Raw genomic sequence first — 26,045 nt, forward strand, 5'->3', positions numbered from 1 at the left:
AGAGAGAAATAGAAGCATCAATGATGAGAATCATTGATCAGCTGCCTTCTGCACACCCACACTGAGGATTGAGCCCGCAACCTGGGCATGTGCCCTGACTGGAATCAAACCGTGACCCCCTGGGTTCATAGGTCAACGCTCAACCGCTGAGCCACGGCGGCTGGGCCAGACGCCTTTTCACACCAAGGTAACCGTGGCTCCGTCAGAGACCGGCCACCGCTGTTGAACCTGCCACTTCCTTCCTGGCCTCTCTGTCGGCCGGAGCAGTAACCCCCACCGCATCAGGACTCTCCATGTCAGGTCCTCCTGGAATGTTCTAGAATGCACCCGCCGCTAGCCACTGGCCAAGGCCTCTCAGAGGTGACAGGGAACAGCAGAAATGCAGGAACCAACCCCGTCAGCACTACCTTACCCTGCAGAGTTGCGATTTTTCTCATCTGGCAAGTGTGTGTGTGGGGGGGGGGGAGGAGGGGTGAAAGAGAAAGTGCAAAAAGCTATAAGAACAGGGACCAAGAGAGAAAAAGACTGAGTGTGTCTGCAATAGTGGCGCCAGGGTTGACTCTGGCCCTGAGCTGGGGGCTGGCCCAGCAGCACATAAGCAGGGTAGGGCGGCGGCTGGGACATAACTCCCCCCACCCCCACCCCCCACCCACCCCCCGCCACGCTTGCTTGTGGAGCTGCACGGGGCAGACTCTAACCAGCTGTCATCTATCTTCCCTGAGTCCAGAGCAAGCAAAAGAGGCTCTGCAAGCGGGGGCGGGAAGGGTGACCCCTCTGCTCAGAAAGAACAGACACATCAGTGCAGCGGGCAGCCTTGGGGGGGCGTGAAAGATGGTCGTCGTCCCAGGAATAACCGAGAGCCCACAGAGAAGCGGGAGCACAGGGGAGGCAAGGGGGCAGGAGCGGCGCCCCGTCAGGGCCGCAGGAGGAGCCTCGAGCTGCGTCCGGGTGGGACGGGGCAATGGCAGCAGCGGGGCCAGGAAAGCGGCCCAAGGTCTCTGTGGGGATCCTGGCAAAGCCTCCACATGCCCGGCCCCGCCCTCCCAGAAAAAGAGCCACGCTCACGGGAGGTTCAGGGAAGACAATCTGTTTATTGTCGCAATCGATCCAACCAAGAGGACGAGCTGCCGGACTCAGGCTGCTCCGAAAAGCAGACACGCCGCACGGCCAGGCCACAGGGCACCGTGTGAGCTGCTCGCCACCACCCCACCCACGGGTGGCCCGTGGAACCTTGAAGTGCATCAGTAGTTGAGTTTTCCCCTCCAAGTGTGCAAAGAGCAGGAAACGCATTCCATCACTTGCCTTTCGTGAATTAACTCAAAACACGGAGAAATGATTGTTTCCCTCCCCAGCGTTGCTTTTGGGGTGGACGTAGTGAGAGGTGTGATCTGTGTATTTGTCTATATAATATGCCTACACCTATAGAGACTGTAAATGCATCAGCAGGCTTTAATAAAGAAGACGTCCGCGAGAGGCACAGCGGGAGACGCGGCCGTCTGTCCTTAGAACAGAAGCAGGAAGGAGAATTTCTTGATTCATCACCCGGTCCAACTGCCCCGGCCACTCCCGTGGCCAGGGCTGTCCTTTGGACCTGGCCGGCATTTGCGATTGTCCATCTGCTTGCCCTGGCCTCGGAAGCACTGCGGCCCAGCCCTCCCCTGGTGACCGATGGAGAGCGGGTGGGATCAGTCCACACCTAGGGCAGCGGATACATCCAAAGCCAGTTCCAAGGCCCCGAGAGGCGTGTCAGTCCGGAATGATTGTGCTTGGTTCTTTAAGCTAAGTCCCGGTCGGCCAGCCCTTCTCTCCTTATGAGGGCCCTTCATTAGGGAGAAGAGACAGCTGGGGGTTCGGAGAGCAGGAAAGGGGGCAGTGGAGAAACCAGCAGGCTAACCCCAGCAGCGCGCAGGGAGGGGACATGCAGCCACAGGGGGCCTGGGGCCCACAGACCACAGAGCAGAGGAAGCAACCTCTTGCTGGTCTGAAGGAAAGCAAGGGGGAGAGCAGGTGGCGGGGGGGGGGGGGGGGGGACCTCGCGTTCCCACCTCCACTCACAGGACCTGGCTTGTCCCCAAGCTCAGTGCCCGGAGGCGGCTCTGGGAGATTCATGGAGGGGGTCCTAAGGGGCTGGAGGATAAAGTGTGTATCAGGGTGTGCGTCTGGGGCAAAGGTGGTTCCGGCCCATCCCCCTCTGCTCGGCCCTGAGGCCATGGAGAAGACTTGCCCGCCCTGGGCCCCCAGACATCTTGGGCTACTTATGGGGAGTTGGGATTTCTTAGAATAAGCCCCGGGAATCTGACAATCGTTCTCCGGAATGTGATGAGCCCTGGAAAAGGGGAAGTCCGGCCCAGCACAGATCCTCACTCATCCAGGAGAGGGGCCTTGAGAGGTGGCAAAAAGCGACATCTGCGGACTGAAGAAGCATCCCCCCACCCCGGTCCCAGCGGCACCAGGCGCCCACCCACCTCTCCCCTCTCGGCGGGTTGGCTTGAAAGATGGGCCATGCCGCCTACCCCGGGCCTTCTGGTGGCTTAGCCACCCCGTTGGCAGTGTGTTGATTGGCAGTTAGGTACTGAGCAGAAGAGTTAGAATTTCCTGGTGGGCTGGACCCACCCCACCCAGGACGCACCGAGCTGGTGGCCCACACCCCCTGTGTCTGGCCCCCAGCCCCCTTCCCTGGACTCTCTTCCTTCTTCCCTAACTCCAGCCCTGGCAGCAGCGGCTGCACACATGGAATTAGATGCACCACAACAATTAATCTTGCCCCCCACCCCCACCCCGCGCTGGCCTGGCGGCTCCCAGCTCCGTATGGCTTTGTGTACAACACCAGCACCTACACAGGCCTGGCACACGGCAGATACTCAGTAAACGGATGTTAAATGGAAGTGAATTACACTGACCCTCCCAGATGCTCACTCCCCTGATTGGCCATCTGACGGGCAGAGGCAGAGAGCGGTCCCTGAGACTGTCACTGTCCTGTCCCCACCCCTCCCCCAGGCTCCTTCCCGCCCTGAGCTCTGCCTCCCTGAGTCTGCGCAGGACCTGGGCCCCCGGGACCCCAGGAGGAGGCCCACCTGGGGCATGCCTGCGGCTCTGTCCTCATTCCCACACCCCACCCCTGCCACGGGCATCCCCCCACCCCTGCCACGGGCATCCCCACTTGGGGGAGGAGCAGGGCACCCCCTCCCCTCCTCTCCCGCCAGGACAACTATGGCTGTTCATTCAAACTGGAGGCTGAGGCCAGAGGAGGTGCCAGGGCCCTCACTTTGTCCCCCTAGCCTCGGTTTCCCCGTGTGCAGTAGGAGTGATGTGGCTCGTTGGCCCCGGAGGGTCCCCCAAGGCCTCTCACCGCGCCCCCCTCTCCTGAGATTCCCCTCAATGTGTGTGACGTGAGGGAGATCGGCTCCCACAAACGCCCCTTCTTCCCCAGGGAGCCACGGCGGGGGTGTAGCCCAGCTCTAGACCGGACACGGCCACGGCCACGGGCTCCCCGCACGCCTCCCTCAGGCCTTCCCTTCGCGCTCCAGTGGAGCCGAGGAAAACTGCTGGGGGCCTGGGATGGGCTGCGAGGCGGGTCCCTCACCCTGCGCCCTGGGCCCAGCTCACTGGCACCCCCTCCCCGTCCCTCCGCTCATTGGCATGTGCCTCCTGCTGGTGGGCACTCTGGTGGCAGGAAATGACCACCACCTGGAGCACACGCCCGCCCGTGACCGTGCCTGACCGTGACCAGCTCCTGGCCCTTCCGTACTGTTCTCAGCAAAACCCCCAGCATCACAGCCAACAGAAACCACCGGTTTCAGAGTTCATCCACGGAGGAGAGGGCGGAGCTGGGCGCCGGGACCGGCGTCTCCACTCGCCTCCATCTCGGCTTCCCTTCGATGCCCTTGCTCGTGCCCACCCCGGTCTCCAGGAGCCCATCAGCACCCAGCCTGCAGGGCTGCCCGCAGGAGCACGCAGCTCAGGGAAGCCCCGCCACCCACAGGTGCCTCTGAAGCTGCCCCCAGATGAGTCCCGTGAGAGCAGGCAGACTGCTGGACCCCTCCTCCACTCCCCCTGCCCCCTGGGCGCTCACACGGCCTCCCCTCCTCTCGGGGGCAGCGGGACCCCTTCTCCCTCCTCCAGGGCCCTCACATCCCGTACTCCACGGCGGGCTTCTCCCATGAGAGAGGTGGGTGGCTGGTGCAGTGGGGGGACAGTGAGGGGTTGGGAGGCGCAGGCCGGCCCTGGGACCCGGCCCAAGAGAAGCGCACACCGAGGCGGGGGGGCACTGCACAGGGGAGCGGGGGCGGGGGTGGGCGCGGGGCCGCCGGCCGCCGCTACTTGGCACCGTCCTCAGCGTGGCCCTCGCCGTCCGTCTTGCCGTCCTCCTCCGTCTTCAGGTCATCGGTGCTCAGCTTCTGCTCCTTTTTCCTCCTCACACACTTCACGACCATCAGCACCAAGATGACCACGGCCAGGAAGCCTCCGACCGAGGCGCCCACGACCACGGCCACCGTGGAGTCCCGCTCGGGGGGCTCTGGGGAAGAACAGGAGACAGACGCTGAGGGCCCGGCTGCAGGGAGCCGCCCTCTGTCCCCTGCTCCAGGTGCGGGCGTCCCAGCGCTCCTCTCCTCCGGGGGAAGAGCTGGAGTCAGAGCCTCATCCGCCCAGGCCATGGGCCTCTGAGCCCCACCCGGGTCCCAGGGCCCCTGACAGCCCAGGGCCGCAGGAGGAGGCGGAGGGGAGGGCATGGACTTGGAGGTCAAGCAGACCCCATGGGAGCCCTGGCTGTATCTGTGGAGAGCTGATCTCAGATGGCCTCCTCTCCGCCTCTCTGCCTCCGCGCTTATAGAACAGCAGCTCCTCCCTAAGGCCTCCTGAGGGTGACGGAGTGGCTGCAGGCTGCAGCTAGAGCTCCGTCCTGGACCTGAGACACATCAAGTCCCCGTCGGTGGAAGCTGCTAGAAGGATTCTGAAGATCCTGATCCTGACTGACAGCATCATAAGGACTCTCGGAGTCACGCTCCCAGGTCTCTAAGGACTGGAGGGAAGAGAGCAGGTGCTGGGACCACCCTCAGCTGTGGCTCCCCAGGGCGCCCCCGCAGGACAGACTCCCAGGGGCCTCCCCTGGGCAGCAGGTGAGAGTAACGCCAGGACCAGCCAGGGGCCTGCAGCCCCGCGCCCTCGCCGCTCCCTGCCCTCGCCGCTCCCTGCCCTCGCCGCTCCCTGTCCTTGCCGCTCACCCTCCATGAGGACCCGCAGCTGGATCCTGCCATGGCCACGGTGGCGGTCGGGCGGGTTCAGGATGTAGCAGCTGTAGAGGCCCTCGTCCTCCGGCTGCACGTTCCGCAGCGTCACGGACACGTCGTACTTGCTGGGGTTCCCCGAGAACTCCACGCGGTCCCGGAACCGCTCCAGCTTCAGGTTGATGATCTTCATGCGGAACTGGAGGAACTGGGGGTGGCGAGGGGCAGGCTGAGGGGGTGGCAAGCCTGAGGAGCGGGTGCCTCCCCCCAGCGTTCTTACTTGGAGACAGGCCCTTACCTCCAGACCTCCACCCCTCCCCGGGCCTGCAGGACAGCACACCTTCCGCCCGAGCAGACGGCCCCAGGCCCGGTCCAGGCAGGGCAGGGGCTCCACACCCAGCAGACTCACCATCTCCTCGGAGCAGTTGCCGCACTCCTGGTAGGTCCAGTTCAGGGAGAAGTGCTTGTGGTTCACGGTGTAGCAGGAGTTGAAGGTGCAGGCCAGCCGGGCGTCGGAGCCATTGAGCACATTCAGGGTGGTGGGCACCGTGACTTCCATGCTGCGCCCTGGGGGCACTGCGGGCAGAGCACACGCTGGTGAGGGCTCGGGCTGATGGGGCCGGGAGGGGCACGCCCGCCACCTGGTGGGAGTGGGGCTGGGAGGGGACATGCCCGCTGCACCTGGTGGGAGTGGGGCTGGGAGGGGACATGCCCGCTGCACCTGGTGGGAGTGGGGCTGGGAGGGGACATGCCTCCTGGACCTGGTGGGAGTGGGGCTGGGAGGGGCACGCCCGCCACCTGGTGGGAGTGGGGCTGGGAGGGGATATGCCTCCTGGACCTGGTGGGAGTGGGGCTGGGAGGGGACATGCCTCCTGCACCTGGTGGGAGTGGGGATGGGAGGGGACATGCCCGCTGCACCTGGTGGGAGTGGGGATGGGAAGGGCACGCCCGCCACCTGGTGGGAGTGGGGCTGGGAGGGGATATGCCTCCTGGACCTGGTGGGAGTGGGGCTGGGAGGGGGCATGCCCGTGGCACCTGGTGGGAGTGGGGCTGGGAGGGGGCACGCTTCCTGCACCTGGTGGGAGTGGGGCTGGGAGGGGACATGCCCGCTGCACCTGGTGGGAGTGGGGCTGGGAGGGGACATGCCCACTGCACCTGGTGGGAGTGGGGCTGGGAGGGGATATGCCTCCTGGACCTGGTGGGAGTGGGGCTGGGAGGGGGCATGCCCGTGGCACCTGGTGGGAGTGGGGCTGGGAGGGGGCACGCTTCCTGCACCTGGTGGGAGTGGGGCTGGGAGGGGGCATGCCCACTGCACCTGGTGGGAGTGGGGCTGGGAGGGTGGGGAAAGCAAAACTCCAAAGGGGTAACCAATGAGGCCTGGGTGTAAAGTGGGGGCAGAACAAAGCTGGGGTAGAGAAACCAGATCTCCTATCAGCCAGGACAGACAAGGGCCCACGCCTTTCCCAGGCCGGGCAGGCAGCCCTCTGCCCGCCGCCTGCTCCCGGCCCTCGGCCGTCCGTGCTGCCTGCTCTGCTAGCTGCAGACCCTGGAGAAAAGTTTCCTGTGCTGCCTCAGTCTCCCCTCTTCTCCTCCACTCCCAGCCACCCCAGTGGAGTGGGAGCCCTTGAGCTGAGCCAAGTGTCCCCAGCGTGTCAGACAACACCTCCTGACATTTTGCACCCCAGACCCCTACTGGCCTCACCCTAATCCTGGCCTTTTAAAAAATATATATTTTTATTGATTTCAGAGAAGAAGGAAGGGAGAGAGAGAGAGAGAGAGAGAGAGAGAGAGAGAGAGAGAGAAACATCAATGATGAGAGAGCCTCCTGTTTGCTCCCTACCTGGGCATGTGCCCCGACCGGGAATCGACCCATGTCCTCCTGGTTCATAGGCTGACACTCAACCACCGAGCCATGACAGTCGGGCCTAACCCTGGCCTTAATTCTAAGGTTCTTTGCCAATATTGTCAAAACCTCATCCCCAAAGCTTGAGGACAAGAGGTGCCCTTCAGTGTCAGTCACTCTCACTCCTTTCCGAGGTTGGTAAACGACCTACTGTGCGCTGAGCCCAGCCTGGGAGACTGTGGACAAGGCGACAGGTGTAAGAAATGCAGCCGGGTGGGGGTTGTCTGTGGTCGGGAAGGCTGCCCGGAGGCGTGTGGGTGCCCCTGGCTGAAGGGAGGGAGGGAGCCGCTTGACATGCTGAGGGGATCAGTCCTGAGGCAGGAAGGTCCCAGGAGCTGGAGTGAGCTTCCTGTCTCTGAGGCTCCAGGAGCAGAGTGACCAAGGGGCAGACGGGGAGGCTGAGGCCCAGGGTCAGGCAGGGACCGAGGCACAGGTCCATGGGCCAGACAGGACTTCGGGTGGAACTCCTGGGGGTGAGACAGGAAGCCACGGGATGGGGAGCAGGGCCCTGGGAGCAGGGGTCTCTGTGGGAGCTGCACTGATGTGGAGACCTGACCAGATGTGAGTTCAATCCCCACCCTGCCTTCCTGCCCTCAGTCCGCTGCGAGGCCCGGGCAGGTCCCTCCCCTCCAAGCCTCACCCCGCCCCTGAGGAACGCAGCTCCTGTTGTTGGGAAATTAAAGAAGATGAACTGTACAGAGCACAAAGCACAGTCTGCGGCAAAGGGAGCTCTCAGCCCTGCTTCCCCGGACGGGAAGGGCTTTCGGACAGTCCCCTGCAGAGGGCGCCTTGGGCACGACCCCTCGGACTGTTTTCCAAGCTGCTCTGTTGTGCAAAGCTGTGCCACCCCCCCCCCCCGCCCGCGCCCCCACCCCTGCAGCCCTCGGCTCAACCCACCCTCAGCAAGAGGACCCAAGGCGGACCTAAGACCAGGCGGTGCTCCGAGCTGCTGGCCCAGGAGGTCCGGAGCCCAGCCGGAGGGCTCAGCAGACACCTGCCAGGCAAGCCCGGGGGGGGGGGGGGGGCACGCTGACAGGCTGCCTAGGGGGCATGAGCTGGGCGGCTGGGCGGACCCACCAAGAACACAGCCCAGGCCCTCTGCCCGCTTTATAGCCTGGAGGGAAGCGCTGGCTTGCTCCAGGCAGAGAGGGCGCCCACCACGCCCCCCACCCCTGTGGAGGGGGCAGGGAGCGCAGAGGAACCTGGCAGCCTCGCCCTGAGCTCACCGCCCTCCCAAAAGCTCCCTGCTTCGCTGGCACCTTCCCTGGAAAGGCCAGCCCCATCCCAGGCCCCCCACTCCCCACCCCCTGCCCCCATCAAAGGAGCCCCCAAGCGACACCAGGAAGCAGGGGCTGCCAGTCTGGCTGGCCCACCCCTGGCCCCCATCCTGCCCCAGCCCACAACCTCAGACCAGGAGAGCTGGAGCCCCAGGCAGCACCTAGACGCCCAAAGAGCCGGGACCTTGCCATGTAGGAGGGCAGAGCGCGAGGTGAGGGGCTGTCAGGAGGGGCAGACAGGGAGGCACAATGCGGGTCCCTCCCCCAAACCCTGACAGCGGGTCCTGCGGAAAGCACTGGCCAGAGAGGACAACCACCAAGTCCCAACTCAGAGGAGGCCAGGGGGACCGCAGAAACGGGGTCCAGCCTGTTGTCCTGCCAACGGGGAAAGGGAGGCGCTGCGAGAGACACGGAGGATGGGGCGAGCTGGGCCAGAGCCAGTTCCGCTCCTAGTCCCGACCCGCCAGCGAGGCCTCAGGGGGCGGGACGCAGGCCCTCCTGACACACAGGAGCCGCCCCAACGCGGTGGGAGCCTAGGGAACCCTGGGCTGGTGAAGCCGGTGCCGTCAGGGAGAGCGAGTCCCCGGCCAAGGCCCGCGAGGAGGCAGTGACCTGCACTGTGTCCCAGGCCCTGCCCAACCCCTTTAATCCTCACCACACTGACCCCTCCGTCTTCCAGAGGAGAAAGCTAAGCACAGGGCAGGCCCATGAGCAGCCGAGTTAGTAAGTGGCAAAGTTCGATTTGAACCCAGGCCGCAGGCCCCCCACCGAGGGCCAAGGGGCTGAGGCTGGTGGGGTGACTGTTTCTCCAGGGGTTCCAGGGACCTGACCTCCCACTGTCTACACAGCAGGCGCGCCCCTCGGGCGGCTCCCAGAGCGGGCGGGTCTATTCCAGGGACCTCCCTCCAGGGCCACCCACAGTGCTGCGGGTGGTCTGTTTGAGACCAGGTCCGGGGCCTGGTCTGCTGAGTTCCAAGTCTCAGAAAGGAAATGACGCTCACAGGGGGCAGTGAGCCTGTCGCTTCAGATCTCAGTTCCAACCTCCCTGGTGCTGGGCTCCCCATTTCCTCCAAGCACATTGCCCCCCACCCCCTGCCCCGTCCCCCACTGTTCTCACCGGCCCGCCCAGAGAGCACACAAAACACACAACTGTGCCCGTCTCCCGCCAAACAGTCACCCGCAGAGGCTAGTTACTTCTCTCCATGCCTGTTTCCAACCTCAGCAAGCGATGAGCTCGGTTTATTTTCTTTTTGGTTAAAAAGAGAGGCCCGGCTGTGTGCTCGTGGTTGAGCATCAATCTATGAATCAGGAGGTTCCCGTCAGGGCACAGGCCCGGGTTGTGGGCTCCATCAGTAGTGTGGGGCGTGCAGGGGGCAGACAATCAATGGTCTCCTCTCATCATTGATGTTTCTATCTCTCCCTCTCCGGTTCTCTCAGAAATCAATAAACATCTATCTAACACAGGAGCTACCCTCCCCGCCCCGCCCCCCCTCTCCCCCCCGTGGTCAGTGCGCTCCCATAGCGGGTGTGCCGATCCGCCAGAAGCCAGGCTCACAGCTGGTGAGTGCAGCTGTGGCGGCTGAGACTCTCCTGCCTCCATGGCAGTGCTACCGAGCAGCAGCAGTGGCAGCAGCGGCAGGCACAGCAGGGCTGGACCAGGATGAGCTGGAGCAGTGTGGCGCCCGGTCCCAGCTCCGGCTCCTCCCCGGACGCCTGCTGCTTCACACACTGCTACATCCCTAAGGGGAAGTCGGACTGTCGGTTTCGGCCTGATACCCAGGGATCGGGCCAAAACTGGCAGTCCAACATCCCCTAAGGGGTACCAGATTGTGAGAGGGCACAGGCCAGGCTGAGGGACCCCACCAGTGCACAAATCCATGCACCGGGCCTCTAGTATATTTAAGGAAGAGAAAGAGAGAGAGAGAGAGAGAGAGAGAGAGAGAGAGAGAAAGGAAGGAAGGAAGGAAGGAAGGAAGGAAGGAAGGAAGGAAGGAAGGATCGGTCTAAGCAGAGACATTGCCTCCCTGACCGTTGGACCCACAGTTTCCTGGGGCAGTCCCTGCCCCTCAGACCTGTCCCTCCCCAGCAGCCAGGAGGCAATCACCCCAGACCTTCCCTGGCTCCTGGTGCCCTGGACCACGTCCAGGTGCTGCACGGCGCCCGCGTCCTCTGCCAGCGGCCAGCCCTGTGCTTCCTCCCCGCCAGGGACTGGGCTCTGACTTCCCTGGAAACACCGCCCTCCTTCACACTTCCCTTTCACACCTTCCCCCGTGACTTTGCTTCAAGCTGGGAAGCGAGTTCACCTCCCGCACCTGGGGCCTCCCACGTACCCAGCAGATGCCAGCTGATAAGGTGTCGCCTGGGTGATGGCGTCGCCTGGGTGATGGCCCCGCCACTGCCTGTGCCCACACTCAGCCCCGCCCGCCGCCGCCACAGGACGGAGTCCGCATGGCACAGGGGCCGGAGCGGGCTCCAGTGCCCCGAGCTGGCCTTGGGCAGCGTGGCTAACCTCCCAGCGCCTCGTGTCGCCTGGAAATGGGGATGATAGTAGAACACCACCCTTTCGCTGCTGGGAGGTTAGCTCACTCGCACTATGAAGCTCACTGCAGCGCCCACACAGTCAGTTCTCCACACGTCAGCTGCTATTCTTTTCTTTCCTTTATTATCATTTTTAGTCCTCACCTAAGGATATTTTTTCTATTGACTTTTAGAGAGAAACATCAATGTGAGAGAAACACATCTATTGGTTGCCTCCTGCATGAGCCCCAACCAAGCCCAAGCCAGGGAGAGCCTGCAACCAAGGTACGTGCCCTTGACTGGAATTGAACTAGGGACCCTTGGTCCACAGGCCGAGGCTCCATCCCCTGAGCCACACTGGCCAGGGGTTAGCTGCTATTCTTATCACTATTATTGCTGTTGTCACAGCGTTTCAATGCTGGGTTGCTATTATTTGTCCTGTGCCTAAGTCCCTCCAGAGGCTCCGAGGAACTGATGTTTTTTTAAAAAATATGTTTTTAATGATTTCAGAGAGGAAGGGAGAGGGAGAGGGAGAGGGAGAATCATAGATCAGCTGCCTCCTGCACGCCCCCTACTGGGGATCGGGCATGTGCCCTGACCAGGAATTGAACTGTGTTCATAGGTGGACACTCAACCACTGAGCCACGCCGGCCGGGCCGATTCCTATTCGCCTCAGCATCCCTGGCCCCAGACACCATGTGGCACCCGGTGGGCACTCGCGGGCGTCTGCAGGAGGAAGGAAGGCACGGTCCCCGCCCGCCGTGTCGGGGTCACCCCCAGCAGCAGACACCTGCAGTGGGCTTGAGCGGGGACCAGACTCCACGGGGGGCTTCACCTAGCACCAGCCAGATTTTGGTGAGCGCGCCAGTGACCGCAGAGGCAAGTCAGGAGCAACTCCAGGGAAGCCCAGCCGCGTGGATCGTTTCTGGCGGACAACTGGTCTCCCGTGCTTCTGTCGTGGGGCAGCGGCTGCCCGGCACGTCCGCTTTGCCAGCTCTGTCCTCCCCACACGCAGCCCCTGGCCGTCTCCTCTCTCGTCACTTACAGCGTCCCTCCCGCTGAGGGCGCTGCTGCACGGCCTCCCCAGCCCCGCTGTCCACCTCGGGGAGCCGGGGAGCCGGCGGCCTCCCACAGCACCTCAGCCACCCAGCGCCTCCTCCCTCCTCCTCTTCCACCAGGCTTGCAGAGGCCTCGGCTTCCTCCCACCTCCTGCCACAGCCAGGCCCGACCTCTTCACCCCAGAATCCATCTTCCCCTGAGCCACCTCGTCCTGGCCGTGAGCCGCTCCTTTCCTCCTAGACAGGCTCTCCAGCGGCCTCCCCAGGGAGCCCTCACTCCACGGGGAGGTCACCCTCCTCCACCCCAGCTCCACGCCCAAGGCTGGACCTGCTGTGGAGATGCTTTGGCCATTAAGCTAATGTAGCAGTAACGCTTCTTGAACACCGGGGGCAGCAGAGGTCAACAGTTCAGGTGTTCAAGTCTCAGCTGACCTTACCCTGGTCCTGTGACCTCCGTGGGCATGTGGCTTAACTTCTCTGTACCTGTTTCCTCACTGTAACACGAGGGTGACAACAGCATCCACTCCTCCGATCACCGATCACCGGCCACCGTGGTGGGCAGCGCCCGGGCACAGGAAATGCTTTCATAAAGGTCACCTGGTACTGAGCACCTGCTCGCTTATCCTCTCACAGAAACCCAGGCGGCAGGTGTTCCCCGGCTCCCAGGAAGGAACTGAGCTCAGAGCCATCCATGCCCTGTCTACGGATAGGAAGTACATGGCCAAGGCGGCCTGGAGCCCAGATCGGCTTCCGCAGCTCATCTCTGGCACCGCCACACACTCCTGCTCTGCTGGTGAGATGTCTAGTAACTCGGCAGAGCGGACGGTCTCATGCGCGGGCTCCGGGGCGAGCCTCTGGCCAGCACTCCGGCCAGACAGGCGCCCGGCAGCGAGAGGCACTGCGCGGTGCTCCTGGGACAGCCCGGGCGCACCTCAGCTGCTGCACCAGCAACGGCGACATTTAGGAGCGAGAATGAAACTCCCGTAAAGCAATCCAGCGCTAGCTCTCCAGCCCACCTCCCGCCAGAAGGTCCATGAGTGGTCTGACCGGAAATTAGCACTTGGATCCCTGAACAGGGCCGTCCGCATGCCCGGGCTGGGCCATCCTTAAAGGGCCACAAATTCACTGGCCCGTGGCTTCCTTCTTTTTTTATTTTTTTATTTTTTCCTCCTGATTCCTTCCCCTGACCCCTCCTCTGCTCCCTCTGGCCCAGTGCCGAGCAGCAAGCCTCCTCCCACCCAGAGACCGTTCCTCAGCCAGCTCCGCCCCCCCCCCCCCACCACACACACACACACACACACACACACACACACACACACACGCTTCAAAACGTCAGTGGTTTGGGTTCCAGAAAGTCAGACAGATTCAACTTGCTGCCCACGCCCCCCTCCCCACTGCCCCCCGTCTCTTCTAATATCATCATCCACCAGATTCCAAGGGCCAGGGCCCCAGGGGGACCCCTGAAGGGAGCATTAAGTCTCAGCACCCCACCTGTGCAGCAGCTTCCAACACCCACAGCCTCTGCACATGGAGCCCCCCCCCCGCGCCCCCCCCCCACCACACACACACACACACACAGGTCCACTGCAAAGCTGTCCAAACACAAACTGCCTCCCCAGACGCCTGTCAGCCCTGAGCAACACTCAGCACTTCTGAGCCAGCGCTGCGCAGTCCCCAGCCGCCTCGCCGGCCCCACACCCCCTCCCCAGGACGGGAGGGGAGGCAGGTCTGGGGGCCTCCTCCGGCTGCACTGGGGACCCTCCAAGCATGCGACGCGCAGTGTGCAATCTGACTTACCCAGAGAGAAAAAGAGACCCAGGCCCGTGAGGCCGAAGGCAGGGCGCGGGAGCCAGGCATGTCTGTGCATTTCCAGAGCCTGGCAGCCCTGGGATGTGGGCGAGGGTGGCTGAGGGCTGTGCGGGAGGAATTGTCAGGGGCCAAAAAAATAAATAGGATACCCGGGTGTACTGCAAGGACACACACAGCGTTAAGGAAGCTTTATTTCCATCTCTCTAATATGGCCGGCCTGTCTGTTGCTGCTAAAAAGAACGAGGGAGTGTGTGAGGGAGAGCGAGAAAAGGGGGATGGAGTAAATCTTGCGGTTGTTGGATTTCAAACAGCAGGTGGGAGGGCGTAAAAAAGTCTTTCTGAAAAGAAGCAAGTTCCCCAGAAATGTTTACCCTCGAAAACAAGAACTAAAGCAGACCCTGCCTTTCTTCTTGGTTGGGTTTTGAAAGCTGTTAGAGGAACCCCTTTATTTCAAAGCTGCTGTAAGGGTGAGGGGACACCCCAAAAAAGGAGACACTTGTTCATGTTATTTGGAAAGCATTCGGGGAAGTGAGTCAGGAGACTTTGGGGAAGTAGGGACTTCCTCATTATTCTGGCATTTTCACTGAAATCAGAGTATGTCAAAGCGAGCTGGTGCTAACGCACCTAAGCGGTCTTACAGGGGGATGTAAGGCACATCCACAGCCGCGCGGGGAGGGGCCACGCCAACCTGACGAGCTCGGGGAGGCCTGCGTGGCTGCCATGCCACCTAGAGACCCAGAATAACCACAGAAGATGGTCTGAAATGAAAACTGTTTAACTGAAAGCCGTTTAAGGTAGGTGGCCATGTCCTCGGCTAGAATCTTCCCTGATCAAGCCGATCTTTTTATTGTTGAGAGAACACACATGTTCCCCACTTTTCCCCCCTTTGCCCCCCTCTGCCAGCTCCCGCCCACCCCAGGCCTTCACCACACTGTGGCCTGTGCCTGTGGCTATGTGTGTGTGCACGCACATCCTTGGTCACCTGCTCCCCCCCACCGCCCTCTGAGAGCTGTCGTTCTGTTCCAGGTGCCGTGCCTCTGGGGCATTTGTCAGTTTCTTTTACTCATTAGATTCCACACATGAGGGAGATCACGTGACACTTGTCTTTCTCTTATTGACTTGCTTCACTTGGTATAATGCTCTCCAGGTCAGAGATCCTTCATTGTTACTGCTGCATAGTATCCCATGGTGTAGATGTACCACAGCTTTTTATCCATCACCTGCTGATGGGCACTTGGGCTGTTCCAGACCTTAGCTATTGTAAATTGTGTTGCTATGAACATAGGGGTGCATGTATGTATCCTTTCCGATGGGTGTTTCTGGTTTCTTGGGATATATTCCTAGAAGTGGGATCACAGGGTCAAATGGCAGCTCCGTATTTAATTTTTTGAGGAAACTCCATACTGTTTTCCATAGTGGCTGCACCAGTCTGCATTCCCACCAGCAGTGCACGAGGGTTCCTTTTTCTCCGCATCCTCGCCAGCACTTATCAGTTGTTGATTTGTTGATGGTAGCCATTCTGACAGGTGTGAGGTGATACCTCATTGTGGTTTTAATTTGCAGCTCTCTGATGATCAATGACTTTAAGCATTTTTTCATGTTCTGTACATTCTCTTTGGAGAAGTGTCTATTCAGGTCTTTTGCCCATTTATTTTTTTTAAGTTGGGTTATTTGTCTTCCTTTTGTTGAGCTATATCAGTCCTTTATATATTCTGGAAATTAACCCTTATCAGATGTGTCACTGGCAAATATGTTCTCCCATTCCGTGGGTTGCCTGTTCATTTTGTGATGGTTTGGTGTTTGCTGTGCAGAGCTTTTTAGCTTCATGTAGCCCCCCTTGTTCATTTTTCCCTTTGCTTCTCTTGCCCTAGGAGACGTATCAGCAACATTTTTTTAAAGATAGAGGAAAAGGGTAATAAGCCAAGGAAGATGGCCGTGTTTGGAATGGAAAAGGCAAGGGATGCTCCCCTACAGCCTCCAGAAAGCAACGCAACTCTGCCTCTGTCTTGATTTTCGCGACGTGAGACCAGTGTCAGACTCCTAACCAACAGAACCGTAAGATAACAAGTTTGTGTTGTAAAAACCAAACAGCCCAGCCAGTGTGGCTCAGTAGTTGAGCGTCAACCCATGAACCTGGAGGTCATGGTTTCATTCCTGGTCAGGGCACATGCCTGGGTTTTGAGCTCAATCTCCAATCCGGGGCGTGCGGGAGGCAATGTATCAATAATTCTCTCCCATCATGGGTGTTACTATCTCTCCCTCTCCCTTCCTCTCTCTGAAATCAATTTAAAAAAAACACTCTCCAATGGTTTCCATGCTCAAATAAAGGTCACTCTTTACCTTAATGGAGCCTGTCGTCTTTTGCATCTAAGATAACAGGCCTTTGGAATGTCAGGGTAACTCCCTTCCTCCAGACCCCTCAGGGCACAGCCACTGCACCAGAGCAGAGACTACAAATGTCCTTGTTGTTACTTTTATGTTGTTAACTGTTAACTACTATCCTGTACCCACTGTTAGACCCAAGCGAGGACGAAGGGCGGGTACAGAAGGTCACCAGGGCAGAAAGCTCCAGGTGCCCAGCAAGGGGCAAAGCTGGGAAACCAAGCACCTCGCCCCCAGGGTGACCTCTCCTCCCCTCCCATGTCACTGGTCCTGCGGTTTGGACCCTGATCTCTCATATCCCTGGTGAGGCGGTTTAGACCCCGACCTTCGCTCCCTAGAGATAACATCCAAGCCTCAGTTGCCTTTCAGCTCCAGGCCCAGAAAAGCAGCAAAACCAGACAAGTGACACCGTGGCTGCCTCAGGACCAGCTCTACTGACCAATGACCCCTGGCCCTGGTGCTGACCAATCAGCGGAGACCACGACCCTGAAAGAGCTCACCTGGGAAGCTGGTGAATTTTCTATTAAGGCCCTGAGCCCTCCCCTAAGATTCCCACCTGCAAGAGAGAGAGAACTATGCTCAGAGCAAAGGACCCATGTGCACTCTCCCTCCAAGGAGCACGCCTGTGCCCTTCCCTTCCCCTCCTTCCCCCACAGGCACGTCTCCCCCAAGCTCTAAGGGCCCCCATGAGACTGCAACCAGGGAGCCGTGGATAGTGGTAGCTAGTCCCGGGCTAAACACCTGAAGCGGTCTCCAGCCCCATCCCCTTTTCCTTAAATAAATTCAATTTTCTTTAATCACCATCTGAGATGCACCACCGACCTTAACCTTTCACCCCCTGTGTATGTGTCTGTCTATCATTTCACTTTTTATCCAATCCCAGAGATGCCCTCTCCTTCCACTTTGATTTCTCCCGCCTCCCTAACCTATCACCAATGGGCCTCCTGTGCCCCACTGACGTCTCCTCTGTTGGTTGTAGTGTATAAAACAAGGCGGGAAACTGCCATTCCCTAGGGCGTTATCTCCATGAAGTGAGATTTTGCTTCCCTGTCCGCAGTTTGGCTCAAATAAACTCACAAAAGTTCCCCACAGGTTTGAATGTTTCTTACGTGGGCAGTAAAAAGACATTCCTGAGACAATTGGGGGGAAATGCATATAGTCTGTGTAATTGATTATATTAATGTAAGTTTATTAATTTTGTTAGGTATGAAAAGTGTTGTGCTATGTGCTCTGAGAGCTTTATCTGTCACACACCAGAAATTTTACAGGTAAAATCATATGATGCCTGGAATTTGCTTGGAGATATTCCAGGGGGACAAGGCAGGAGGGAGGTGGTGTCAGTTGTTGGAACTGGTGGTGGGTGCCACGGTTCATGACACAGTTCTCTCGTCTGTTACATATGCTTAACATTTTTCTTTAAAAAGGAGGGGAAAATAGGCTAATACCAAGAGTAGGAGAACTTGGGGTGGAGTCCCAAGGGCCTCTAAGCAGAGAAGATCACCCCACTTTCTGGGAAAAGTAGGTTCTCAGGCGGTAGCCACCTGCGGCCTGACGGGCTGCCGGTGCCCCACGCAGGAGCAGCTGCTATTCTGAGCATTAACGCTGCACCAAGCTCCTTCCATGCGATTCCTCAGCTTGTGACCCCGGGGAAGGTGGCTTCTTCCTCATCTTTTTTTTTTTTTTTTATTCCAATGAGGACACAGTGGTTGGCAGGTCTCAGCCACCGGGGGTTATTTGTGTATGTGTGTTTTAAATATATATTTTTTATTTCAGAGAGGAAGGGAGAGAGAGAGAGAGAGTAACATCAATGATGAGAGAGAATCACTGATCGGCTGCCTCCTGCATATACCCCACTGGGGATCAAGCCCACAACCAGGGCACGTGCCCTGACCGGGAATCGAACCAGTGACCTCCTGGTTCATAGGTCGACGCTCAACCACTGAGCCAGGCCGGCCGGGCCTACCCACCAGTTTGACATGTGTACAGTAGCCTGGGTAGTCAGAGCTGGGGTTCACGGCGTCTGTGTGGAGCACTGGGCATTCCCAGCATGCCACACTGCCACCCAGAGGGGGGCCTTGCCTCGGCTTGTCTAGGGCCACAGAGGGGCCAGGGCCCTGCCTGTGCTGAAGAGGAAAGAGCCAGGGCAGGGCCTGCAGGAATAGGGCAGGCCGGCTCAGGGCTTGGCTCAGAGCAGACTCTCAATACACAGGAGCTGCGTGGCTGCACAGCCGCCCCCCCACCCCCGCCCCCCTGAGTGAATGAATGAATGGATCTGGAGAGGGATGAGGGGAAGCAGCCATCGTGGTGAAGGTAGTGGGGCCCAGACTCGGCCTCTAGGTCAGAGGGGGAGGGAAGGAGGCCAGGTGTGCGTGGCAGGTGCTGGAGCCAGAGGGCTGACGGAAATGCTGGGGCGCTCTCCCCGCTGAGGGGTGTCCATGCCTGGACCTTATACAGACTCTGTCCTCAGGTGCCCTGGTCGGTATGCTAGCTATGGCCCGCTGCTCATCCCAGGTCACACAGCCCATGGGAATGAAAATCAGGGAAGGAGAAAGCGGGCGACCCAGGGAGAAGTGTCCCCCCACCCCCACCCTGTGCCCCCCTCCCTGCCCCCCACCTGCAGCCCAGCCCCTGCTGCCCGTGCAGCCAGGGCCTTGCCAGGCTCAGCTTCCTTCAGGCCCCTGGCTGCACCCAGCCACCCCGAGGCTGCCGCAGGCACATGTCAGCCGGAGAGTTTTGGTTTGACGTGGCCGGCCTCCTCCTTTTTCGTAATGCAGCTGAGGGTGCCTGTGCGGCCCAGGGAAGCCACTTCTCCTGCTCACTTGGTCTCACACTGGGTCCAGGAGCTTCCATTTGGGGACATTTGAGATAAGAAGTGGGTCCAACCCTGGTCAGGGTGTGGCTCAGCTGGATGAGCATCGTCCTGTGCACCAAACAGTTGCTGGTTCCATTCCTGGTTAGGCCACATGCCCAGGCTGCAGGCTTGATGCCCAACAGGGAGCATGCAGCAGGCAGCCAATTGATGTCTCTCTCCCTCTCCCTTCCTCTCTCTCTAAAGTCAATAAAAACATTTTTTAATTTGAAAAAGAAAAAAGAAGTGCATCCAGAAGTTCCCCCTGCTTCCATTCAGTATTTGACCAAGAGAAACCAGGTATGTGATGTACAACAGAAGGGTCAGAAGGTGCTGAATCAGGGGCGAGGTCCCTCACAGTGTCACGCAGAGGAGGGCTCCCCAGAACCACCCCCTCCCCACCACCACCACCGCTCACTTGAGCCTCCGGATGCCCTTTGCCCCGGAAGAGTAGGTCTTCCCAGGAACTAATGAAACCCAGGGAGCAGGAAGTCAGTTACTTTGCAGAATGAAACACCAATACCAAAATGGGCTGCATTTCTACCAAGTACCACACATCCTGCAGATTTTACCAGATGACACTCAGGTACCTGCTCTGCTGGGAGAAGCGGTCTTACACGTAACCCAGAGGAAGATGGCTGTCGGCCTTCGGAATGCCTACCTGAGGCAGAGAGAGCCTCCCTTGCTGCACTGGGCTTCGAGCCTCACTTCTCAGAGCGCAGCTCAGACCCAACCAATCAGAATCTTCATTTCTAACAAGAGCTCCAGGTTATGCCTGAGCATAGTGTAGTCTGAGAAGTATTGCCTTCAGTGAATATGAAAAGGTTTGCAGCCCGGGGCAAGCGGCCGGGTTTGGGGGTTGGAGGAACGGACTGGTGAGCAGGAGCAAGCTGAGGGGTAAATGCTGGCCTCGGGACCTGCAAACACCGCGCTGGCTCAGGACACCAGGGCTTGGCGGCTGGCGGGGCTCGGCCGCTCCCCTCTCCTCTCTGGCCCACGCCCGTCCCAACCATCCCATTCCAGGGGAGGTTCTCTCACCCACATGGGGCTTCACCTCTGGTGTCTGTGTCTCGGCAGCCCCTCCTCCAGGAACACCTCCCCTCCATAGGGGCACCTCTAACCTGGTAGATAGAGCATCTGAATTAATCTGAAACATAATCATATTATTTAGATCTTAGAACACATATACTTATGTGACTGAGGCTTAAGTTTCTTATATATGGACTAGAGCCCCAGTGCACAAAATTCGTGCAAGGGTAGGCTTTCACAGCCTCGGCTGTGGCCCCACCCCCCACCCACTGGTCGTTAGGAAGGTCCTTCCACTGTCCAGTCTGATTAGCATGTTAGCTCTTTATTATATAGGACTAGAGGCCCGGCGTACAAAAATTTGTGCACTCGGGGGGGGGGGGTGATGGGGGTGTCCCCCAGCCTGGCCTGTGTCCTTTCCCAGTCTGGGACCCCTCAGGAGATAACGACCTACTGGCTTAGGCCTGCTCCTGGGTGGCAGAGGGCAGGCCCAATCCCTAGGTACAGCCCCTGGTCGGGCTCAGAGCAGGGCCGATTGGGGAGTTGGGGCGCCGCCCCCTGTCATGCACAGAGCAGGGCGGATCAGGAGGTTGTGATGCCACCCTCAGTCATGCTCAGGGTAGGGCTGATTAGGGAGTTGGGGCACCGCCCCCTGTCACACTCAAGGCAGGGTCGATGGGGAGGTTGCGGCGCCACCCCCTGTCACGCACAGAGCAGGGCCAATCAGGGGGTTGGGGCACCGCCCTCTATCACCCACAGAGCAGGGCTGATGAGGGGGTTGGGGCGCCGCCACTGTCACACTCAGGGCAGGGCCGATGGAGAGGTTATGGCTCTACTCCATCACACACAGAGCAGGGCCTGTGGGCGGGGGGGGGGGTTGGGGTGCCACCCTCTATCACCCACAGAGCAGGGCCAATCAGGGGGTTGGGGCGCCGCCACTGTCACACTCAGGGCAGGGCCGATGGGGAGGTTATGGCTCTACCCTGTCACACACAGAGCAGGGCCCATAGGGGGGCGGGGGAGGGGGGTTGGGGCACCTCACCCTGTCACACACAGAGCCGCAGGGTGATCAAGGGGTTGGGGAGCTCCCCGGTATCAGGCACAGAGCAGGCTGATCAGGAGGTTGGGGCGCCTTCCCCTGTCAGGAACAGAGCAGGACGGATAGGGAGGTTGTGGCCCCACCCCCTGTCACACACAGAGCCACAGGGCAATCAGGGGGTTTGGGTGCTGCCCCCTGTTACGCTGATCCCGGTGCCGGGAGACATCTCCGCTCCGCTGATCCCGGTGCTGGGAGACCTCGTGGCTGCACTGATCCCAGTACTGGGAGGCATATTACCCTTTTACTATACAGGATAGAGGCCTGGTGCATGGGTGGGGGCTGGCTGGTTTGCCCTGAAGGGTGTCCTGGATCAGGGTGGGGGTCCCCACTGGGGTGCCTGGCCAGTCTGGGTGAGGGGCTGAGGGCTGTTTTCAGCTGGCGGGTGACTGAAGCTCCCAACTGCTCCTTTTTTTCTTTTTTTTAATTCTGGGCCAGCTTTAGCTCTGGCTCCAGCTCTGAGGCCTCTGCTGCTGAAAGCAGGTATCTGGTTTGTTTGGGTTCTATAATCGAAACAATGTATAACTCCAGCTCTGAGATCCCGGCTCGCTGAAAGCAGGTTTCTGGGGTTTTGTTTAGCTTCTATATTTGTAACTATGCTTCAAACTGCAAGCTCAGAGGCCGGAAAGGCAGGCGGGGAATGTTGGTTTCCTCCATCACTGAAGCATGCAAGCCTCATGTTAGCTTCCAGCTGCCTGGCTGCCGGCCACCATCTTGGCTGGCAGTTAATTTGCATATCGCCCTGATTAGCCAATGGGAAGGGTAGCAGAGGTATGGCTAATTACCATGTTTCTCTTTTATTAGATAGGACTAGAGGCCCAGTGCACAAAAATTTGTGCACTCGGGGCGGGGAGAGGGGTCCCTCAGCCCGGCCTGTGCCCTCTCGCAGTCTGGGACCCCTCAGGAGATAACGACCTACTGGCTTAGGCCTGCTCCTGGGTGGCAGAGGGCAGGCCCAATCCCTAGGTGCAGCCCCTGGTCGGGCTCAGAGCAGGGTCGATTGGGGAGTTGGGGCACCGTCCCCTGTCATGCACAGAGCAGGGTGGATCAGGAGGTTGCGATGCCACCCTCAGTCATGCTCAGGGTAGGGCCGATTGTGGGGTTGGGGCACCGCCCCCTGTCACACTCAAGGCAGGGTCGATGGGGAGGTTGCGGCGCCACCCCTTGTCACGCACAGAGCAGGGCCCATCAGGGGGTTGAGGAGCTCCCCCCTGTCACTCACAGAGCAGGGCCAATAGGGGAGTTGGGGCACAGCCCCCTGTCACACACAGAGCAGGGCGGATCAGGGGGTTGGGGTGCTGCCCTCTATCACCCACAGAGCAGGGCCAATCAGGCGGTTGGGGCGCCGCCACTGTCACACTCAGGGCAGGGCCGATGGGGAGGTTATGGCTCTACTGCATCACACACAGAGCAGAGCCCGTGGAGGTGGGGGGGGGGGGGCGGTTGGGGCGCCGCCCTCTATCACCCACAGAGCAGGGCCAATCAGGGTGTTGGGGCGTCGCCACTCTCACACTCAGGGCAGGGCCGATGGGGAGGTTATGGCTCTACCCTGTCACACAGAGAGCAGGGCCCGTGGGGGGGGGGGGCGGGTTGGGGTGCCACACCCTGTCACACACAGAGCCGCAGGGCGATCCCTGTCACGCTGATCCCGGTGCTGGGAGGCCTCTCGGCTCCACTGATCCTGGTACTGGGAGGCATATTACCCTTTTACTATATAGGATAGAGGCCTGGTGCATGGGTGGGGCTGCCTGGTTTGCCCTGAAGGGTGTCCTGGATCAGGATGGGGGTCCCCACTGGGGTGCCTGGCCAGCCTGGATGAGGGGATGATGGCTGTTTGCAGCTGGTCACACACCCTTCAGGGTGGGGGTCCCCACTGGGGTGCCTGGACAGTCTGTGTGAGGGGCTGAGGGCTGTTTTCAGGCTGGCAAGTGACTGAAGCTCCCAACTGCTCCTTTTTTCCCCCTTTTTTTTTTATTCTGGGCCAGCTTTAGCTTTGAGGCTTGGCTCCAGCTCTTAGGTCTCCGCTGCTGAAAGCAGGTTTCTGGCCTTTGTTTACCTTCTGTATTTGAAACAATGTTGAGATCCTGCTGGCTGAAGCCCGACAGACTAAAGCAGGTTTCTGAGGTTTTGTTTAGCTTCTATATTTGTAACATAGTTGCTTAGAGTTGCAGCTCAGAGGCCTGCGGTGGCAGGTGGGGAACGTTGGAGTCCTCTGTCACTGAAGCAAGCAAGCCTCATGTTAGCTTCCAGCTGCCTGGCTGCCAGCCGCCATCTTGGCTGGCAGTTAATCTGCATATTTCCCTGATTAGTCAATGGGAAGGGTAGCGGTCGTACGCTAATTACCATGTTTCTCTTTCATTAGATAGGATAGGGGGGTAAGTTTTTCTTAAAGTTTCCTTTTCCAAATCTTTGGGAAGCAATTAGGGAGGTGACTCAGCTGTGAACCCACCAAGCAGAACCGATAAGCGGGGTCAGGTTCAGGAGTCAAACCATCATCTCAACATCATCTCATCGCCTGATGACTAATTACGATAGCTGACATCTGTGGGCCCCCTGGCCTGCACGTGGCTGTGCTCCTCACCCCAGCCCCTTCCCCTATATAATCCTGACCCCTGTGCCTTGTGGGAAGGCAGGATTTGATGCTTGTAGGCGCCCTGTCCTCTTGGTTGGCTGGACCCAGTAAACGCCTCATATGATTCAAGCCTCACTTCATGAGTGGGCACAGCGACAAGCGGCCGGAGCCCACCCGGGGGTTCCCAGTAACACTCTCTTGCTCAACTAACTCCTAGTTTTCCTTTAAGTATCTGCTGCAGAGTCACCAACTTCCTGTCTTCTACTTACCTCTTCTCTCTTTGCTCCTGTGACACTGGGCACACTCACGCATTTGTTTATCAAGTCCCTCGTCCAACAAACTCAAATATCTATTTAATGCCCCGGACGTGCCAGGCACCCAGCTAGAAACTGGAGACCCAGCAACGAGTGAGCCACAGCTCACCCCCGAGAGCTCCCGGTCCAGATGGGGAGACAAAGGCCTAAGCTCCCCACAGAGCGAGGGGCACAGCCCATTGCCAAGGACGGGCACAGACGCTCCTGGCATTTCTCGGGCCCGTGCCGACCAGCGGAGAGTACTGCCCTCTTTGTTGACACTCCCATCTCCCAGGCAGACTGAGCTCTGTGAGGACAGGGATGTGTCTTAAAGTTCTGAGTCCCTGCTGGGCCTGGCCTGGTCCCCCAGCAGAGGCGCATGAACAAATGCCTGTTTTACATCCAGAGAAAGGCACCCCCCCGCCAGCCTGGCCTCACGCAGCCTCGCACAGGTGGGCCAGGTGGGAGCAGGTGCGGCTCCTGGGCACGCGGGGCCTCTCCGGCCCTGGGAACTGTTCAAGGACAGATTGTCCCCAAGGGGTCCCTGCTGACCCGACATAGGTCTCCAAGAGCTATGACAGCCTCATCCCATAAAGATAACTAGAGAGCCTCAGAAGATGCACTCCGGAAAGCAGAAACATCCAGAAGATGTGAGCAGGAGCTGGGCCCGGCGGGCAGGACTCAGCCGCCCCTGAAGGCATGCTGACGGCTGGCAGGAGGGAAGGGCAATCCAGGCAGGGGGCACCAAGAGCACAGGCACAGGAGCAGGAAAGACACAGGTGTTTGCATCAGAAGATTCCTGCCATGGCCCTGGCTGGTGTGGCTCAGTAGATGGAGCATCGGCCAGTGGACTGAAGGGTCCTGGGTTTGATTCCCATCAAGGGCACATGCCCAGGTTGCGGGCTAGATCCCCAGTGTGAGGCCTGCAGCAGGCAGCCAATCAATGATTCTCTCTCATCATTCATGTTTCTCCCTCTCCCTCTCCCTTCCTCTCTGAAATCAATAAAAACATATATTTTTAAAAAATAAGATTCCTGCCACGAAAACAGAGGAAGGGGCGGCCGGGCCGACAGGACGGCACCTGCCTCCAGGAGGCGCAGGCACCGAGGTGGGGCTCAGGCCGGCGCTCCGAAGGTTCCGGACGGCACGCCACTGCTGCTCTCACAGGAAGGCCTTTGCTTTCTGAGAAAATGCGAGTTCCCTCACTTTATAAGAGAGAAGAGACGTCTCGCGAGTTGGTTTTACAGAAGTGGTAACGACTGCCTGACCCCTTGCGGAAGACCAGACCACATTTGCAAACCCACTGGCTGGGACGGTCGGTCGTCCTGGGAAACTGGGTTTATCCCTAGTGAGAGGGCCGCTGGTCTCGTGGGAGAGAACTTGCAGCCTATGGTGCTTTGGGTCTAAGTCACTGAGCTGATTCAGCAGCTGCCTGACCCTGCCGCGCGCGCGCGCACACACACACACACACACACACACAGTGGGGTTTGTGTGCGTGTGTGTTTCTGTGTTTAAAGGCTAATGTAGCCCTAGCTGGTTTGGCTCAGTGGATAGCGCATCGGCCCTCGGACTGAGGGGTCCCAGGTTCGATTCTGGTCAAGAGCACGTACTTTGGTTGCAGGTTCCTCGGTCCAGGAGGCAACCAATTGATGTGTCTCTCTCACATCGGTGTCTCTCTCTCTCTGTCTCTCCCTCTCCCTTTCACTCTCTCTAGAAATCAAGGAAAAACATCCTCGGTGAAGATTAACCAAAAGAAATTAAAAAATAAATTAATTAAATAAATAAAACAAAAAACTTTTTTTAAAAAAAGGCTAATGCTGATATGTCAGCACACTGACCAGGCAAAGGGAAAAAAGAGTCGGGTGGCAGCGAGCAGCGAAAGCCTGCAGGGCTGGCGGCGGCGGCCAAACTCTGGTGCTACTAGACTCTTCATGATCCTCACGCGAGGATATTTCCCATCGATTTTTAGCGAGAGTGGAAGAGAGGGCGAGAGACAGAGAGAAACGTCGATGTCAGAGATGCATCGGCCGGCTGCCTCC

At 59.3% G+C, this 26,045-nt stretch overlaps 1 protein-coding gene and 1 long non-coding RNA gene across 2 annotated transcripts; one reads left to right on the forward strand and one right to left on the reverse strand.

The window, feature by feature from the left end:
- Window positions 1–1,071: 1,071 nt before the first annotated feature.
- SCN2B (sodium voltage-gated channel beta subunit 2) lies at window positions 1,072–14,030 on the reverse strand. Its single transcript, XM_081098546.1, has 4 exons — window positions 13,778–14,030; window positions 5,635–5,801; window positions 5,223–5,433; window positions 1,072–4,516 (listed from the first exon to the last, which is right to left on the reverse strand). Exons 1-4 carry the CDS (start codon window positions 13,845–13,847, stop codon window positions 4,317–4,319), a joined length of 648 nt encoding a protein of 215 aa, XP_080954672.1. The 5' UTR covers window positions 13,848–14,030; the 3' UTR covers window positions 1,072–4,316.
- A 341-nt stretch (window positions 14,031–14,371) lies between these two features.
- Window positions 14,372–17,259, forward strand: LOC308524273. The gene is made up of 3 exons (XR_013996396.1): window positions 14,372–14,583; window positions 15,661–15,844; window positions 16,541–17,259. It is a non-coding gene; the product is annotated as an uncharacterized lncRNA (long non-coding RNA).
- Window positions 17,260–26,045: the final 8,786 nt, after the last annotated feature.

Source organism: Myotis nattereri (assembly GCF_964212035.1).
Source record: "Myotis nattereri genome assembly, chromosome: 9".
In the NCBI taxonomy this organism is placed as follows: domain Eukaryota; kingdom Metazoa; phylum Chordata; class Mammalia; order Chiroptera; family Vespertilionidae; genus Myotis; species Myotis nattereri.

Bases quoted from the DNA above. Each gene is read 5' to 3' on its own strand.
- SCN2B (XM_081098546.1), bottom strand. From the start codon at position 13,847: ATGCACAGACATGCCTGGCTCCCGCGCCCTGCCTTCGGCCTCACGGGC. The intron at 5,802-13,777 runs GTAAGTCAGATT...CTCTGCCCGCAG, and splicing joins GGGTCTCTTTTTCTCTCTGG to TGCCCCCAGGGCGCAGCATG. The intron at 5,434-5,634 runs GTGAGTCTGCTG...CGCCACCCCCAG, and splicing joins GCAACTGCTCCGAGGAGATG to TTCCTCCAGTTCCGCATGAA.